At 43.5% G+C, this 17,520-nt stretch overlaps 1 protein-coding gene across 5 annotated transcripts in view; it reads left to right on the forward strand.

The window, feature by feature from the left end:
• The window catches only part of daam1a (dishevelled associated activator of morphogenesis 1a), a 69,384-nt gene that overhangs the window by 39,050 nt on the left and 12,814 nt on the right, over positions 1-17,520 (forward strand). For 4 of the 5 annotated variants that reach the window (XM_041854836.1, XM_041854838.1, XM_041854834.1 and 1 more), the window contains 14 exons: positions 735-829; positions 2,109-2,442; positions 2,731-2,841; positions 2,938-3,041; positions 3,147-3,213; positions 3,301-3,418; positions 4,032-4,170; positions 4,999-5,057; positions 5,243-5,430; positions 6,333-6,629; positions 7,021-7,128; positions 9,661-9,684; positions 11,174-11,271; positions 12,589-12,673. In XM_041854836.1, the coding sequence (XP_041710770.1) occupies positions 735-829; positions 2,109-2,442; positions 2,731-2,841; positions 2,938-3,041; positions 3,147-3,213; positions 3,301-3,418; positions 4,032-4,170; positions 4,999-5,057; positions 5,243-5,430; positions 6,333-6,629; positions 7,021-7,128; positions 9,661-9,684; positions 11,174-11,271; positions 12,589-12,673 (1,827 nt within the window). The remainder of the gene's footprint in view (positions 1-734; positions 830-2,108; positions 2,443-2,730; positions 2,842-2,937; positions 3,042-3,146; positions 3,214-3,300; positions 3,419-4,031; positions 4,171-4,998; positions 5,058-5,242; positions 5,431-6,332; positions 6,630-7,020; positions 7,129-9,660; positions 9,685-11,173; positions 11,272-12,588; positions 12,674-17,520) is intronic. The other variant, XM_041854837.1, reaches the window with a different exon arrangement.

Here is a 17,520-nt window from a genome sequence, read left to right on the forward strand (position 1 = left end):
GAGGGGGGATCTGTGTGTGTGTCTTTTTATAACGCTAGATATGTCTTGCATCTGTAAACAACTATGAAAACCCTCACAGTATTATATTAGTCAAAGATACCTTTATTTAGTATGACCTTTATTTAACCTGGTAAGGTATTGAAAATGATGATGACCTGAGAAGGCTTGTCCACCTGAACATGCACTATTTGACAAGCTGATGAAGTTAACCTGTGTTACCTCAAAGGATTCTCACACCCTGGAGGTGTGGTATTAAATCTCCACACACTTCCTCTGGAGCTGAGGCAGTAGTCCTGGGAGGGGGAACCCTGTGGGCTATTTTATAATCATTTTCCCAGGGCACTAGAGTAGCACTAGGGCTGGCAGGTGAGAGCTTCTGGTTGGATCCCTAACCTCTAACTGTTAATACAGCGTATAGCCTGCGCCAGACCCTGTAGAGGAAATGAACTCCAGTCATGTATCCGTGAAGGAACTAGCAGTGGGCTGCTGGGATAATGGGATAAGAGCTGCCTGCTGTTGGTCTACAGCCAGGGATACTAGTTTACTGAGCAGGTTCCTTCCTAGCACCGTGAATCATAGGTCAGGGGGTCAAAGTTCATCTGGCCTGGGAACAAAGAGAGAACCGTAATGGTCCTAGAACAGAGCCTTGCGGGACATAATTTGAGTTTGATAAGTGAGTACATTGTCATTGAGTCTTCTCGTCTAACAAGTTTTCTCAATGTTTTCATCAACAGAGGAAGACTCTTATTGCTCTGGAAATGGAGGATGAGGAAGAGAGGAACAAGACCATAGAGAGCTTGAAGACCGCTCTAAGGACTCAACCCATGAGGTATACCAGTGACACTGATACACTCATGCTCCTTTTCATGCATACTTGTTCTCATATGCATGCATTCAGTTATGATGTGCGCTATGTACAGTATGTGTTTGTGAAACCGAAGGCCGAAAACTGAAGAATTGCAGTGCGACGTTACTTCACTGGATAGCCTTGCTTGTGAGAAGGACCCATTGTAATAATATCCATGTAGATAACATGATATAGAGTTTCCTTTTATTTTCTGAGTCATTAATTCTGATAAACTCATATTCTATTTTCTATAAGTCATAATAGAGGATGACAAATCAAATCAAATGTTATTTGTCACATGCTTCGTAAACAACAGGTGTAGACTAACAGTGAAATGCTTACTTACAGGCACTTCCCAACAGTGCAGAGAATGCCTTAGTGAGTCTGCTATTTGCACAAAGGAGGTTGGGTTAATTCACTGTGCTTAGAGTCTCCCAGAGTCCATTCATCGTCATTAGAGTGATCTAATATGATTCATCAATAGGCTAGACTTCGTGTTGAGAGCCATTCAACAGCCCCAGCTCATTCATTATGCTGCCACTTCCCTCTCCAGTCCAAACACCACTGCACTAATATGATATTACAGCCCTGTAGCTCACACATAATAGACTAGCCAGACACACACACACACACACACACACACACACACACACACACACACACACACACACACACACACACACGTGGCATAATACGTCTTCTCCTTAAGGTCCTCCAGAGGTTAGGTCAACACTGCCCTTCTCACCTCTGACCTCTAACCCCTCCCAAGTGTTATGGTAGTCTGTAACCAATGTGCTTTCTCTGTTTTCCTCCAGCCTGTGTTATTGTGCTAAATGGTGCTTGACTGCTGGCTAAAGATGTTTATTTTTCCACTGTTCAATTCCACTAGCTTATATTGAACATGCATACGAACAGACGCACGCACACTCCCATACACCTGTCACTAATGTTTATAGCTTCCATCTCTCCATTTTCTAATGAAACCCAGTCAACTACGAAATTAGTTTCTCTCGTCAAAGTAAAAGAGGGGTGTAGTAGTCACTGATTGTGTATTGTTCAGGAACAGAATGGTATTTATAGTAAATGTTATCTGTTTCTGGGTCCATCCAAAATTGCATCCTATTCTCTACGTAGTGCACTACATTTGACCAGGGCCCATAGGGCTCTGGTCATAAATCGTGTACTACATAGGGAATAGGGTGCCATTTCGATGCTGCTTCTGTCTCTGACCTTTAACCTCAATCCTCCTCTTCCTCTAAAGGTTTGTGACGCGGTTCATCGACCTGGACGGCCTAACCTGCATCCTGAACTTCCTGAAGAGCATGGACTACGAGACCACCGAATCCCAGATCCACACGTCGCTGATCGGCTGCATCAAGGCTCTGATGAACAACTCCCAGGGCCGCTCCCATGTGCTCTCTCACACAGAGAGCATCAACATCATTGCCCAGAGCCTGGCCACTGAGAACGTCAAGACCAAGGTGGCGGTGCTGGAGATCATGGGCGCTGTTTGTCTGGTGCCAGGAGGCCACAGGAAGATCCTGGAGGCCATGCTGCACTACCAGAAGTTTGCATGCGAAAGGACTCGCTTCCAGGTGGAGGGACAGACACCTATACCTCATAGACATCACTGTAGCCAAGCGTTCACTAGGGATTTTCACACTGTAATGTGTTACCCCAAGGCTTTCCTTAACCCTGTGTTAAGACTGTCCCAGAGTTATGTTGCATGGTCTCATTCACTCAACATATTGAACTTTCAGGCGTCACTCTAAATAGTGTTGTGTTTGCGACCACAGCAATGTTTTTCTTATGTCCATACACCTAGAATAACAATGTCTGTACTGATGCTTAGTCCTTCTTTCTCTCCTATGCTCCTGTCTTAGACTCTGCTGAATGACCTGGACAAGAGTACGGGGCGCTACAGGGACGAGGTCAATCTGAAAACAGCCATCATGTCCTTCATCAATGCAGTGCTCAGTCAGGGAGCAGGGGAGGTGAGGGCTCCTCTTCCTCTCTAAGTCTTTACCCTCTTATGGTCGTGTTGGTTGTCTTCAGAGAGTCTTAACTGCTATGTGTACTGTACTCCGCAGTCAAGCTTTGAGTTCAGAATTCACCTGAGGTACGAGTTCCTTATGTTGGGCATCCAGCCGGTCATCGATAAACTGAGGTCCCACGACAACTCAACGTTAGACAGGTGAGTGAAGTCAAGACTGGTATAGTACATTTCAGATCTAGACCACACTGTCATACCCAACTGCAGTAGATTGTGTCTGACCATGAGGTGTTTGTTGTCTTCCAGGCATTTGGACTTCTTTGAGATGCTGAGAAACGAGGATGAACTGTCTTTGGCAAAACGCTTTGACACCGTGAGTAACGATTGACCTATACAGTACATGTAGTTTACAATGGTCATTTCTCTGTCCACTAATATCACATTGTTGTTGTTGTTGCAGGTGCACATTGACACAAAAAGTGCCACACAAGTGTTTGAACTCATAAAGAAGAAGATGAGCCACACAGATGCACACCCACACTTTATATCTGTCTTACAACACTGTCTCCTTATGCCTTGTAAGTGCTGCTTGCCGTCCACCATTTCTCTAAAGTTGTTTGAGTTCACCAAGACTCTTCAGACCTCTCCTCATTTTATATCTTTGAGAACTGGACAGTTTTTTTTCTCAGAGGGATCCAAAGTGGTTATAAATCAGTGTTTTTAATGCCTTTTTAGGACGGATGTTAAAATTACGTCCTCTCTAGGGAGTTCTAAATATCTGGAAATTATTGTTGGAATTCTGCCTATGTGAGGTATTTCTCTCTAGAAGGTATTCTATCTGTCGATAAGAACTTTCTACATTATAGCGGTAATGTTGTTCCTCCACATTGCTTTAGCTATGGTTATGTTGTCCTGAGGGAGCTGACTTCAGCCTGATCTCTCCACTTAGACTATCTCCTTAATGTGTTGCTATGTGTATGGTACTGTTTCCCGGACATGGATTTAGCCTAGTACTGGACTAAGAAGCACTCTCAATGGACAATCTCCATTGAACATGCGTTTTACTCCAGGACTATACTTAGTTTGTGTTCAGTAAACAGGCCCTAGGTCTTCATTGTTGCGTATGCATTGGCTGGTGCAATCAAATGTTCCATTTGTGTATTAATAAAGTGATCTCTTCTTTTCTCACAGACAAGCGTAGTGGGAACACGGTGCAGTACTGGCTCCTCCTGGACCGTATCGTCCAGCAGATCGTCCTGCAGAACGACAAAGGTCATGACCCTGACGTCACCCCTCTGGAGAACTTCAACGTGAAGAACGTGGTGCGAATGTGAGTGAGAGGAGAGGAACAAGAGGGGGATAAATGTTTTGACATGTTTGAGTCGGTTTGACGTCCTCCCCACCTCGCACGGCAGAGCACCGACTGTCTTCATCGTAAATCTCCATGTGTTATTTAACATGCTTCGTTCTAGAAATGGCTTTAAACCCAAATATGGTGATCATGACTAAAATCTGTACTGTATATTCACTCATGAGTTCATCTTATCCTCGGCTTAATACAGTGGCCATAATCATAATCACTCTTGATCAAGGTACTGTACATCACAAATACTAAATGTAAATCATAGCATTTCTATATATCTGTATTTCCCATGATCTCCTTCATTTTACAATCCTTTTCAATACTATCTGCTGGTCTAGCATGAATACCCTGATCCCTTAATACTCGCCACAAATCAGCAAGTCATTTTGTGGATTTTACCGGGATTTTCATAATTTGTTTTTGGAAATATAATCCCAAACTCTTAATCCATAGTGAAAGCACTTTGATCTGGTTTTTGGATGAAGAAGTCAGTGAGATGTACATTTCCAAACACACATAGACAGAAACGTCAGTCAACCCCCTGCAGCTGCCTCTTGCAAATCTCAATCAGACTCTGGGTATAAAGTCTGACTGTCTCTGGTTAGGTTTAGAAGAAGCTTACAGGTTCCCTGTTGTTAACTCTGATCACCAATGACTTGTCTAATGAATCTGTTTTTATAACTAAGCCTATGCCTAACCTCAGTGGGATGTAATGCCTAGTGGGATTGTGCAGTGGTGTTGTGATGTCTTAATACCTCAGATACCTAGCCTAACCTCCTCTGTTCTTCTGCTCAGGCTGGTTAACGAGAATGAAGTCAAACAGTGGAAAGAACAGGCTGAGAAAATGAGAAAAGGTACACACACTAATGGTCTCTGGTTTCTATTAGCAATGGAACTGTCGAAAGGCAGACCCTCCTGTACTGTGTATCATCATACTGCTGACTGCTCTGGTCTGGTCTGGTTTGGTTTGATCTGGTGTGCTCTGATCTGGTCTGGTCTGGTTTGATCTGATCTGGTCTGAACTGGTCTGATTTCTCAGACCACCATGAGCTGCAGCAGAAGTTTGACAAGAAGGAACGTGAATGTGACGCCAAGACCCAGGAGAAGGAGGACATGATGCAGACGCTGAATAAGATGAAGGAGAAGCTGGAGAAAGAGTCCAGTGAGCACAAGCAGGTCAAGCAGCAAGTGGCCGACCTCTCCGCCCAGCTGCATGACCTCAGCACTGTACGTTTGTTTGTTTAGATCTCTGTTCTAGTTCACGATAGGGCTAATCTTCCAAGACTCCATAGAAAAACATAGAAAATACAATTGCATTAGAAAATGCATTGTAATTTCACGTTACACAATCACATCTTTACATCCTCCTCCTCCCTTTAGCTTTTCCAATCAGGAATAAATGCACAATGTTTTGGTTATGGCACAGTTGAATATCAAACATGGCCTCTGTCCTCGTAGTCTGTTCCCAGATCTGTTTATGCTGTCTTGCGAACTCCTATGGTCATTGTCATGCTAAACAACAACCATAGGAGTTGGCTATACAGCACGACAGATTTGGGACCAGGCTAATGTCTTCTTTCGGATTTATTTGACAATTTAAAAACTCAAATACAACCACAAATGTGGATACAATGCAACAAAAACCTTTGAGGATAAAAAGGAAACGTTAAAAACATATTTGTATTGTGGTTCTGTTCAAACATCAAACAAACACATTCACAGCTAAAAGCTGAATTGAAGTAAACAACACATGGCCTAAATAATTCAACTGTGCAAAGACCAAAACAATAACACATTTTCAATAGTCCTCCAGATGACAGCGGTTGCTGTCCTTGGTAAATAGCTTGCAAAACTAGCTAGCCAGCGTCCTTCACTGTCCAAACCGCATGGTTTTCCCCTTAGCTCAATTTAGGAGCGGATACACAGGATGTTTGATTAGAGCACAGTTAGACATGAACATCCACACAACAACATTGCCTTGTGATGTTCTTCCAAGTCAATATATGTTGATTAGAACTGCTCTAGCTAGTACAGAGTGTTTCTAGGATTTCCATTATGGAACATAGATAATGTTGTAGTACGTCCAGTACTAATCGAATGTACATCCCAATGTCTCCCATCGTTTTCAGAGACCAAATCCAAGTGTTCCTGGTGGTCCTCCATTCATACCTGGGGCCCCTGGAGGTCCCATACCCCCACCTCCCATGCAGGCTGGCATGCCCCCAGCCCCTCTACCACTCACTCAGGGCATGCCTCCACCACCACCACCACCCCCTCCACCCGGTGGACCCCCACCGCCTCCGGGCATGGCTCCCTTCGGTCTCCCTCCTCCCCCTGGAGCTCCAATGGGACCTGGGCTTAAGAAGAAGAACATCCCCCAGCCCTCCAACCCACTCAAGTCATTCAACTGGGCCAAGCTGGCTGAGGTCAGTGAGTGCTGCTTAGTCAGGTACCAGCCCTTAATTTTGACCAGCCCTATGGACCCTGATCAAAATTAATGCACTTAGTAGGGAATAGGGTGCCATTTGGGACATGTTTTGTGCATCTCTGTCCATAACAGAGGGAGTGAAAATAGTTTTTTTTGTAGTTACACCTCAGAGTGGCCAGGGGTAATGAAGGATAAGGAAGGCCCAATGCTTTATCTCTTGCATTGTTTGCACAATGGCATGAAATCAATATAGCAAACAAGCCCTGGGTGTGTTTTTATGTTGTTGTAGTAACCTTTAGAGTTCCAGGGGTGTATGTATGGCCTGTGTTGTAATTGACTCAGCTATTACAGTCTTAGTTATGGATGGGGGCTGTTTTGATTTGTTGCAGAATAAGCTGGAGGGCACTGTGTGGACGGACGTCGATGACATCAAGGTTTTCAAAATCCTGGACCTTGAGGACATCGAGAAGACCTTCTCTGCATACCAGAGACAGCAGGTACAGTCTAACACCTAAATACCAAAGTATTACTGTAGGGAAATGGCATTTCAGTATATAGCAATTCACCCTTAAGGACAAGATACAAGACCCCAAAACAATTTGCATGTAACTACTCGGAGCGTTTCCATGACCACCGACCATGCTGTTCCAGCAAATACTGCTTGCTAGTGATAAACACATGCATGCCATTGCACTCCGTAACTGAATCCTTCCAGCAGCACTTCTCAACACATTGTCTGGAACTGGCTCAGAGGGATATCAGGCCATTACAGTGCTTTTTTTTATAGCCTGGTCTCAGATCAGTTTGTGCTGTCTTGCCAACACCTAGGATGACAATGACCATACGGATTGGCAAGACAGCACAAACAGATCTGGGACCAGGCTATCTTTTTTAGGTCTGTTCAAATTAGTCATCTACAGTGAGGGAAAAAAAGTATTTTTAATCCCTTGCTGATTTTGTACATTTGCCCACTGACAAAGACATGATCAGTCTATAATTTGAATGGTAGGTTTATTTGAACAGTGAGAGACAGAATAACAACAAAAAAATCCAGAAAAACACATGTCAAAAATGTTATAAATTGATTTGCATTTTAATGAGGGAAATAAGTATTTGACCCCTCTGCAAAACATGACTTAGTACTTGGTGGAAAAACCCTTGTTGGCAATCACAGAGGTCAGACGTTTCTTGTAGTTGGCAACCAGGTTTGCACACATCTCAGGAGGGATTTTGTCCCACTCCTCTTTGCAGATCTTCTCCAAGTCATTAAGGTTTCGAGGCTCCCTCCACAGATTTTCTATGGGATTAAGGTCTGGAGACTGGCTAGGCCACTCCAGGACCTTAATGTGCTTCTTCTTGAGCCACTCCTTTATTGCCTTGGCTGTGTGTTTTGGGTCATTGTCATGCTGGAATACCCATCCACGACCCATTTTCAATGCCCTGGCTGAGGGAAGGAGGTTCTCACCCAAGATTCGACGGTACGTGGCCCGTCCATCGTCCCTTTGATGCGGTGAAGTTGTCCTGTCCCCTTAGCAGAAACACCCCCAAAGCATAATGTTTCCACCTCCATGTTTGACGGTGGGGATGGTGTTCTTGGGGTCATAGGCAGCATTCCTCCTCCTCCAAACACGGCGAGTTGAGTTGATGGCAAAGAGCTCAATTTTGGTCTCATCTGACCACAACACTTTCACCCAGTTCTCCTCTGAATCATTCAGATGTTCATTGGCAAACTTCAGACGGGCCTGTATATGTGCTTTCTTGAGCAGGGGGACCTTGTGGGCGCTGCAGGATTTCAGTCCTTCACGGCGTAGTGTGTTACCAATTGTTTTCTTGGTGACTATGGTCCCAGCTGCCTTGAGATCATTGACAAGATCCTCCCATGTAGTTCTGGGCTGATTCCTCACCGTTCTCATGATCATTGCAACTCCACGAGGTGAGATCTTGCATGGAGCCCCAGGCCGAGGGAGATTGACAGTTATTTTGTGTTTCTTCCATTTGCAAATAATCGCACCAACTGTTGTCACCTTCTCACCAAGCTGCTTGTCGATGGTCTTGTAGCCCATTCCAGCCTTGTGTAGGTCTACAATCTTGTCCCTGACAACCTTGGAGAGCTCTTTGGTCTTGGCCATGGTGGAGAGTTTGGAATCTGATTGATTGATTGCTTCTGTGGACAGGTGTCTTTTATACAGGTAACAAGCTGAGATTAGGAGCACTCCCTTTAAGAGTGTGCTTCTAATCTCAGCTCATTACCTGTATAAAAGACACCTGGGAGCCAGAAATCTTTCTGATGGAGAGGGGGTCAAATACTTATTTCCCTCATTAAAATGCATATCAATGTATAACATTTTTTGCATGCGTTTTTCAGGATTTTGTTGTTGTTATTCTGTCGCTCACTGTTCAAATAAACCTACCATTAAAATTATAGACTGATCATGTCTTTGTCAGTGGGCAAACGTACAAAATCAGCAGGGGATCAAATAATTTTTTCCCTCACTGTACCTTGTGAGTGTTATGGGGAACCAGACATAACAGGAATGTTTGCAACAGGAAGTAGCCATACTGATAACATGGTCCTTGGATAGTTTACTAGTGCTGCATGCGAAGTGAGGCATATTTCACTAAGCCTCTATATGTCCACATTGTCTACTGTAGTTCAATTGAAATCCTCCAGATAGCTTTTCCCATAACCAACCTAATAAGACTGTGATTGTAAAGGTTATACTAGGGCCCTATTCCCATTACTAACTGCCCTTAAGGGTACAAATAAAGTTGCATGGAATTCCTTTAGTCTTATAAGGACTTTATGAGTTTTAAGCCATGCTGTCTATGATGTGTCTGAACACAGTTATTTGCATCTCTGACTCACTCTGCTACTCAGGATTCTGCTTGTCCTCACAAACAAATGCATCACTGATCTGCTGAGCTGGCCCTTTTTTTGCTGTAATTCACCATACATAGCCTACTGCATCTTGTAATTAATAATAATGAATGCTGCATCTTCCTTGCTTTCTGCCCATTCGCCTGTTTAGGACTTCTTAACATTGAACAATAAGGTGAGTGACCTCTGACCTCTCTATGTGACCTTTACCCTGCTCTGCCTTTGCGACGTGTCTGTCTTCATGCTCGTTACCGTCCTTCATCGTACGCTTCTCTCTCTCTCTCTCTCACTCGACTCTGTCCTGTTTATGTCTGCATGGGGATTGGTGGGCATGTGTGTATTTCTCTGTGTGTGTGTATTTCTGTGTGTGTGTGTGTGTATTTCTGTGTGTGTGTGTGTGTGTGTGTGTGTGTGTGTGTGTGTGTGCTGTGTCGATAGGTGAAATGTCTTCCTGCAGCCTCAGTGTTTCTGTGCATTCATTCTTTCAGTCAATAGCTAGATGATGTCTTTTTAGAATATACTTCTAAACACACTACCACGTTGTTTGAATGAACTATTTCAGTTTTATTGGTTACCATTTCAAGATGTTTCTGTGCATAATTAGCCAAATTGGTTTTGTGGCACGCAGTCAATTCTGCAAGCAGCTGGAGTCTTGCAACTATAAAAAGTGCCAGATATCCTTTTTCCAAAAACAAATCTCTCCTGTATTCTTTGAGTGAAGCCCCCCAAATAAACACATGCACTTATTCACCAAACACACCATTTCCCACAGCCTGTTTCCCAGCTGCCCTCCATTTGGCAGTTTCAAATACTGACCCAGTCAGAGTAACAATTTGCTGTTTTATGTTCATACTGTGGTCTCCTGTGCATCTTGGGCTTTTGTTAAGGTTTATGGTGCATGCATATGGGTATTGTGTCTAGTCTTTTTGTGTTTATGTGTGTGTGTGTGTCCCTATCTGGTGTCTATTTGCCTGTTGTTGACCGGTTACTATGCACCATCGTTTTTATGGAGATAATATGAGACAGCAGGTGGGGAAATGGAAGAAGCCTTAATAAAAACACTTGTTCCCATTGCCGTTGTTCAACAGCTAAAAAATATGCAGATGTGAGTCAGCCACAGCCCTCCACCAAACAGCCTTGGGGCACTGTTATTCATGGTCCGTATTCATTAGGAACTAAATGAAAACTGACTGAAACAGGGAGGGATTACATGGATAAGAAACACTCATTTTTGTTTTCCGTTGCAAAATGTTTTGCTGAATGTGCCCTAATGAATACAACCCTGGTGTACTGGGTGTGGCTCTTTCTCCCAGAGAAAGTAATTTTAAGGTCATGTAGTCACAAGATTTTACTGCGTTCAGCAAATACTCCATACAAAAGTGCTTAAGTGTGATGAATGATATACAATTGTGTGTTTATTAAACAGTAACGCAGTCAAACTCTAGCTCTGTTAGTGTGTCATTTAAGGTCATATACAGTAGTACAACAAGACGTTGTTGTGTTCTGCATGCTAGCCTTCATCCGAAAGTGCCTAAGTATGATAAATGATATAATATTGTGTGTTTATATGAATGCAACGTAAAGTTCAGCTGTTGGATGTAATCCACTGAGGATTACTGTTCATGTTCCAACTCTTCCCTCCCTCCCAAATGTTCTCCGTCCAGAAAGAGTCTGAAGATGACACAGTGACCTCCAAGAAGGTCAAGGAGCTGTCAGTCATCGACGGTCGCAGAGCCCAGAACTGTAACATCCTCCTCTCTCGGTTAGTAATTGACAGTTTTTACCCCATGACAACATGGCAGAAGTATGTCCTACTTATAGTAGTGGAGATCACTTATTGTGATTGTATCCATCTGATGGGTGCTTGAAATGGCTCTCTCATCACACGCATGTATGCACATGCACGTACACACACACACACACACACACCTCTGTTACTGTACACAGCCAAGTTACATTAAATGCAGATTTACTCTACCATTTGAGCAATTATGTATTTACATCAATTTCGACTCGAGTTGAGAGAAATGTTTTCATATTTGACGATGTGTTTAAGCATCAAGTACAGCCAAGAATGATATATGTATTTTTGTAATGGAATGATGTTGGTCAGGAACTATTTTCTGTTTCATTACTGTCCTCCCTGGTCTCCATGGCAGCAACCACAAACAAAGAGGGCTGTGTCTTTTCTACAAAGTTAATTTCATGTAGCTATCATTCTCAATTTAACAACTGTGAATGAAACTTAGATGTTTAAGGGATTCAGCTATTTTTATTGCTTCCTGTCTCATTCAATTTTTATGGTTACAAATGGTGGTTCATTCCATTTGCCAACTTGCAGACCTGAAAATATGCAAAGTGAGATAAGTTATGCATTAACATGCCTTTTTACTCTTAGCCAACACTTTGAATAAGGCATATATGTATTTAATAATATTGTCATAACTGAACCTTAATTGCTCTGTCATTAGTGTGTGTCTAAATCAGGCATGCTGAATGTGAGACATCCAAAGTCCTGCCAGAAAGCACCGTGGTCTGCGGTGGTAGGCTAGTGCTTCAGGACTAGCTCCTTTACAGCCTTGTGTGTGTGTGTCTGTTCGTGTGTGTGTGGAGAGCTACCCTGTGTTTCTGCCCAAGTCTTTTAGAACTAACTGTGTGTTCATTGGTTTCCTGGCACATGATGATTGTGTTGGTGTGCCAGTGGAGTCTCAGTGTTCAGGCTCAGGCTGTCTGCCACCTGCTCTCTCAGGCTGGCTGGGGGCTAGTAGCTTAAAACATTGACTCTTTGTTTCTGCAACTGCTAAGTGTTCGGGACAGGTTATTTAGCTCGTGACTTTACTCTCTTTATGACTGACACTTACAGTGATTTTCAAAATGGATACTACAACTCTAAATTGACTTACTGATTATTGTGTGAGGCGACACATATAGAACAGTACATAACATGGATGTTAAAACAAACTGTAAACACATCAATAACAAGACATTAACTGGTAAAACTGGTGTCCTCTCCTATTGACCATTTTAGATGTGATGTACAGTAGTCCTCTGTGGTAATGATGATGCTGTTGTGTTGCAGGCTGAAGCTGACCAATGAGGAGATCAAGAGGGCCATACTGACTATGGACGAACACGAGGATCTGCCCAAGGACATGCTGGAGCAGGTGGGCACTCCCCTCTCTCTCTCTGATACAGCATGTAGCCCTCTCTCTCTCTCTCTCTCTCTCTCTGATACAGCATGTAGCCCTCCTCTCTCTCTCTCTGATACAGCATGTAGCCCTCCTCTCTCTCTCTCTGATATAGCATGTAGCCCTCCTCTCTCTCTCTCTGATACAGCATGTAGCCCTCCTCTCTCTCTCTCTGATACAGCATGTAGCCCTCCTCTCTCTCTCTCTCTCTGATACAGCATGTAGCCCTCCTCTCTCTCTCTCTGATACAGCATGTAGCCCTCCTCTCTCTCTCTCTGATACAGCATGTAGCCCTCCTCTCTCTCTCTCTCTCTGATACAGCATGTAGCCCTCCTCTCTCTCTCTCTGATACAGCATGTAGCCCTCCTCTCTCTCTCTCTGATACAGCATGTAGCCCTCCTCTCTCTCTCTCTCTCTCTGATACAGCATGTAGCCCTCCTCTCTCTCTCTCTCTCTCTGATACAGCATGTAGCCCTCCTCTCTCTCTCTCTCTGATACAGCATGTAGCCCTCCTCTCTCTCTCTCTGATACAGCATGTAGCCCTCCTCTCTCTCTCTCTGATACAGCATGTAGCCCTCCTCTCTCTCGCTCTCTCTCTGATACAGCATGTAGCCCTCCTCTCTCTCTCTCTGATACAGCATGTAGCTCTCTCTCTCTCTCTCTCTCTCTCTCTCTGATACAGCATGTAGCCCTCCTCTCTCTCTCTCTGATACAGCATGTAGCACTCCTCTCTCTCTCTCTGATACAGCATGTTGCCCTCCTCTCTCTCTCTCTCTCTCTCTCTCTCTCTCTCTCTCTCTCTCTCTCTCTCTCAATTTCAATTTTTCAATTTAAGGGCTTTATTGGCATGGGAAACGTGTGTTAACATTGCCAAAGCAAGTGAAGTAGATAGTAAACAAAAGTGAAATAAACAATAAATATTAACAGTAAACATTACACTCAGAAGTTTCAAAAGAATAAAGACATTTCAAATGTCATATTATGTATATATACAGTGTTGTAACAATGTGCAAATAGTTAAAGTACAAATGGGAAAATAAATAAACATAAATATGGGTTGTATTTACAATGGTGTTTGTTCTTCACTGGTTGCCCTTTTCTTGTGGCAACAGGTCACAAATCTTGCAGCTGTGATGGCACACTGTGGTTTTTCACCCAGTAGATAAGGGAGTTTATCAAAATTGGATTTGTTTTCGAATTCTTTGTGGATCGCTGTAATCTGAGGGAAATATGTGTCTCTAATATGGTCATACATTTGGCAGGAGGTTAGGAAGTGCAGCTCAGTTTCCACCTCATTTTGTGGGCAGTGTGCACATAGCCTGTCTTCTCTTGAGAGCCAGGTCTGCCTACGGCGGCCTTTCTCAATAGCAAGGCTATGCTCACTGAGTCTGTACATAGTCAAAGCTTTCCTTAAGTTTGGGTCAGTCACAGTGGTCAGGTATTCTGCCACTGTGTACTCTCTGTTTAGGGCCAAATAGCATTCTAGTTTGCTCTGTTTTTTTGTTTGTTCTTTCCAATGTGTCAAGTAATTCTCTTTTTGTTTTCTCATGATTTGGTTGGGTCTAGTTGTGTTGTTGTTGTTGTTGTCCTGGGGCTGTGTGGGGGTCTGTTTGTGTTTGTGAACAGAGCCCCAGGACAAGCTTACTTAGGGGACTCTTCTCCAAGTTCATCTCTCTGTAGGTGATGGCTTTGTTATGGAAGGTTTGGGAATCGCTTCCTTTTAAGTGGTTATAGAATTTAACGGCTCTTTTCTGGATTTTGATAATTAGCGGGTATTGGCCTAATTCTGCTCTGCATGCATTATTTGGTGTTTTACGTTGTACACGGAGGATGTTTTTGCAGAATTCTGCATGCAGAGTCTCAATTTGGTGTTTGTCCCATTTTGTGAATTCTTGGTTGGTGAGCGGACCCCAGACCTCAGAACCATAAAGGGCAATGGGTTCTATAACTGATTCAAGTATTTTTAGCCAGATCCTAATTGGTATGGCAAATTTTATGTTCCTTTTGATGGCATAGAAGGCCCTTCTTGCCTTGTCTCTCAGATCGTTCACAGCTTTGTGGAAGTTACCTGTGGCGCTGATGTTTAGGCCGAGGTATGTATAGTTTTTTGTGTGCTCTAGGGCAACGGTGTCTAGATGGAATTTGTATTTGTGGTCCTGGCAACTGGACCTTTTTTGGAACACCATTATTTTTGTCTTACTGAGATTTAATGTCAGGGCCCAGGTCTGACAGAATCTGTGCAAAAGATCTAGGTGCTGCTGTAGGCCCTCCTTGGTTGGTGACAGAAGCACTCCCTCTCTCTCTCTCTCTCTCTCTCTGATACAGCATGTTGCCTCTCTCTCTCTCTCTCTCTCTCTCTCTCTCTCTCTCTGATACAGCATGTAGCTCTCTCTCTCTCTCTCTGATACAGCATGTAGCCCTCATCTCTCTCTCTGATACAGCATGTTGCTCTCCTCTCTCTCTCTCTCTCTCTCTCTCTCTCTCTCTCTCTCTCTCTCTTCTTACGGAGCCACTCCTTAGTTGCCCTGGCTGTGTGTTTCGGGTCGTTGTCATGCTGGAAGACCCAGCCACGACCCATCTTCAATGCTCTTACTGAGGGAAGGAGGTTGTTGGCCAAGATCTCGCGATACATGGCCCCATCCATCCTCACCTCAATATGGTGCAGTCGTCCTGTCCCCTTTGCAGAAAAGCATCCCCAAAGAATGATGTTTCCACCTCCATGCTTCACGGTTGGGATGGTGTTCTTGGGGTTGTACTTATCCTTCTTCTTCCTCCAAACACGGCAAGTGGAGTTTAGACCAAAAAGCTATATTTTTGTCTCATCAGACCACATGACCTTCTCCCATTCCTCCTCTGGATCATCCAGATGGTCATTGGCAAACGTCAGATGGGCCTGGACATGCGCTGGCTTGAGCAGGGGGACCTTGCGTGCGCTGCAGGATTTTAATCCATGACGGCGTAGTGTGTTACTAATGGGTTTCTTTGAGACTGTGGTCCCAGCTCTCTTCAGGTCATTGACCAGGTCCTGCCGTGTAGTTCTGGGCTGATCCCTCACCTTCCTCATGGTCATTGATGCCCCACTAGTTGAGATCTTGCATGGAGCCCCAGACCGAGGGTGATTGACCGTCATCTTGAACTTCTTCCATTTTCTAATAATTGCGCCAACAGTTGTTGCCTTCTCACCAAGCTGCTTGCCTATTGTCCTGTAGCCCATCCCAACCTTGTGCAGGTCTACAATTTTATCCCTGATGTCCTTACACAGCTCTCTGGTCTTGGCCATTGTGGAGAGGTTGGAGTCTGTTTGATTGAGTGTGTGGACAGGTGTCTTTTATACAGGTAACGAGTTCAAACAGGTGCAATTAATACAGGTAATGAGTGGAGAACAGGAAGGCCTCTTAAAGAAAAACTAACAGGTCTGTGAGAGCCGGAATTCTTACTGGTTGGTAGGTGATCAAATACTTATGTCATGCAATAAAATGCAAATGAATTACTTAAAAATCATACAATATGATTTTCTGGATTTTTGTTTTAGATTCCGTCTCTCACAGTTGAAGTGTACCTATGATAAAAATTACAGACCTCTACATGCTTTGTAAGTAGGAAAACCTGCAAAATCGGCAGTGTATCAAAAACTTGTTCTCCCCACTGTATATGTTGAAGAAAGTGGGGCTTAAACTGCATCCCTGTCTCACCCCACGGCCCTGTGGAAAGAAATGTGTGTTTTTTGCCAATTTTAACCGCACACTTGTTGTTTGTGTACATGGATTTTATAATGTCGTATGTTTTTCCTCCAACCCCACTTTCCATCAATTTGTATAGCAGACCCTCATGCCAAATTGAGTCGAAAGTTTTTTTGAAATCAACAAAGCATGAGAAGACTTTGCCTTTGCCTTTGTTTTGGTTTGTTTGTTTGTCAATTAGGGTGTGCAGGGTGAATACGTGGTCTGTCGTACGGTAATTTGGTAAAAAGCCAATTTGACATTTGCTCAGTACATTGTTTTCACTGAGGAAATGAACTAGTCTGCTGTTAATGATAATGCAGAGGATTTTCCCAAGGTTGCTGACGCATATCCCACGGTAGTTATTGGGGTCAAATTTGTCTCCACTTTTGTGGATTGGGGTGATCAGTCCTTGGTTCCAAATATTGGGGAAGATGCCAGAGCTAAGGATGATGTTAAAGAGTTTAAGTATAGCTAATTGAAATTCGTGGTCTGTATATTTTATAATTTCATTGAGGATACCATCAACACCACAGGCCTTTTTGGGTTGGAGGGTTTGTATTTTGTCCTGTAGTTCATTCAATGTAATTGGAGAATCCAGTGGGTTCTGGTAGTCTTTAATAGTTTATTCTAAGATTTGCATTTGATCATGTATATTTTTTAGCTGTTTGTTCTCTGTTATAGGGCCAAAAAGATTGGAGAAGTGGTTTACCCATACATCTCCGTTTTGGATAGATAGCTCTTCGTGTTGTTGTTTGTTTAGTGTTTTCCAATTTTCCCAGAAGTGGTTAGTCTATCTCTCTCTTTCTTTCTATATCTCTCTCTCTCTCTCTCTCTCTCTCTCTCTCTCTCTCTCTCTCTCTCTCTCTCTCTCTCTCTCTCTCTCTCATAAAGCATGTAGCCTCTCTCTCTCTCTCTCTCTCTCTCTCTCTCTCTCTCTCTCTCTCTCTCTCTCTCTCATAAAGCATGGAGCCCTCCTCTCTCTCTCTCTCTCTCTCATAAAGCATGTGGCCCTCCTCTCTCTCTCAATTCAATTTAAGGGCTTTATTGGCATGGGAAATGTACACTCTCTCTCTCTCTCTCTCTCTCTCTCTCTCTCTCTCT

This window comes from Coregonus clupeaformis, chromosome 29 (assembly GCF_020615455.1).
Source record: "Coregonus clupeaformis isolate EN_2021a chromosome 29, ASM2061545v1, whole genome shotgun sequence".
In the NCBI taxonomy this organism is placed as follows: Eukaryota; Metazoa; Chordata; class Actinopteri; order Salmoniformes; family Salmonidae; genus Coregonus; species Coregonus clupeaformis.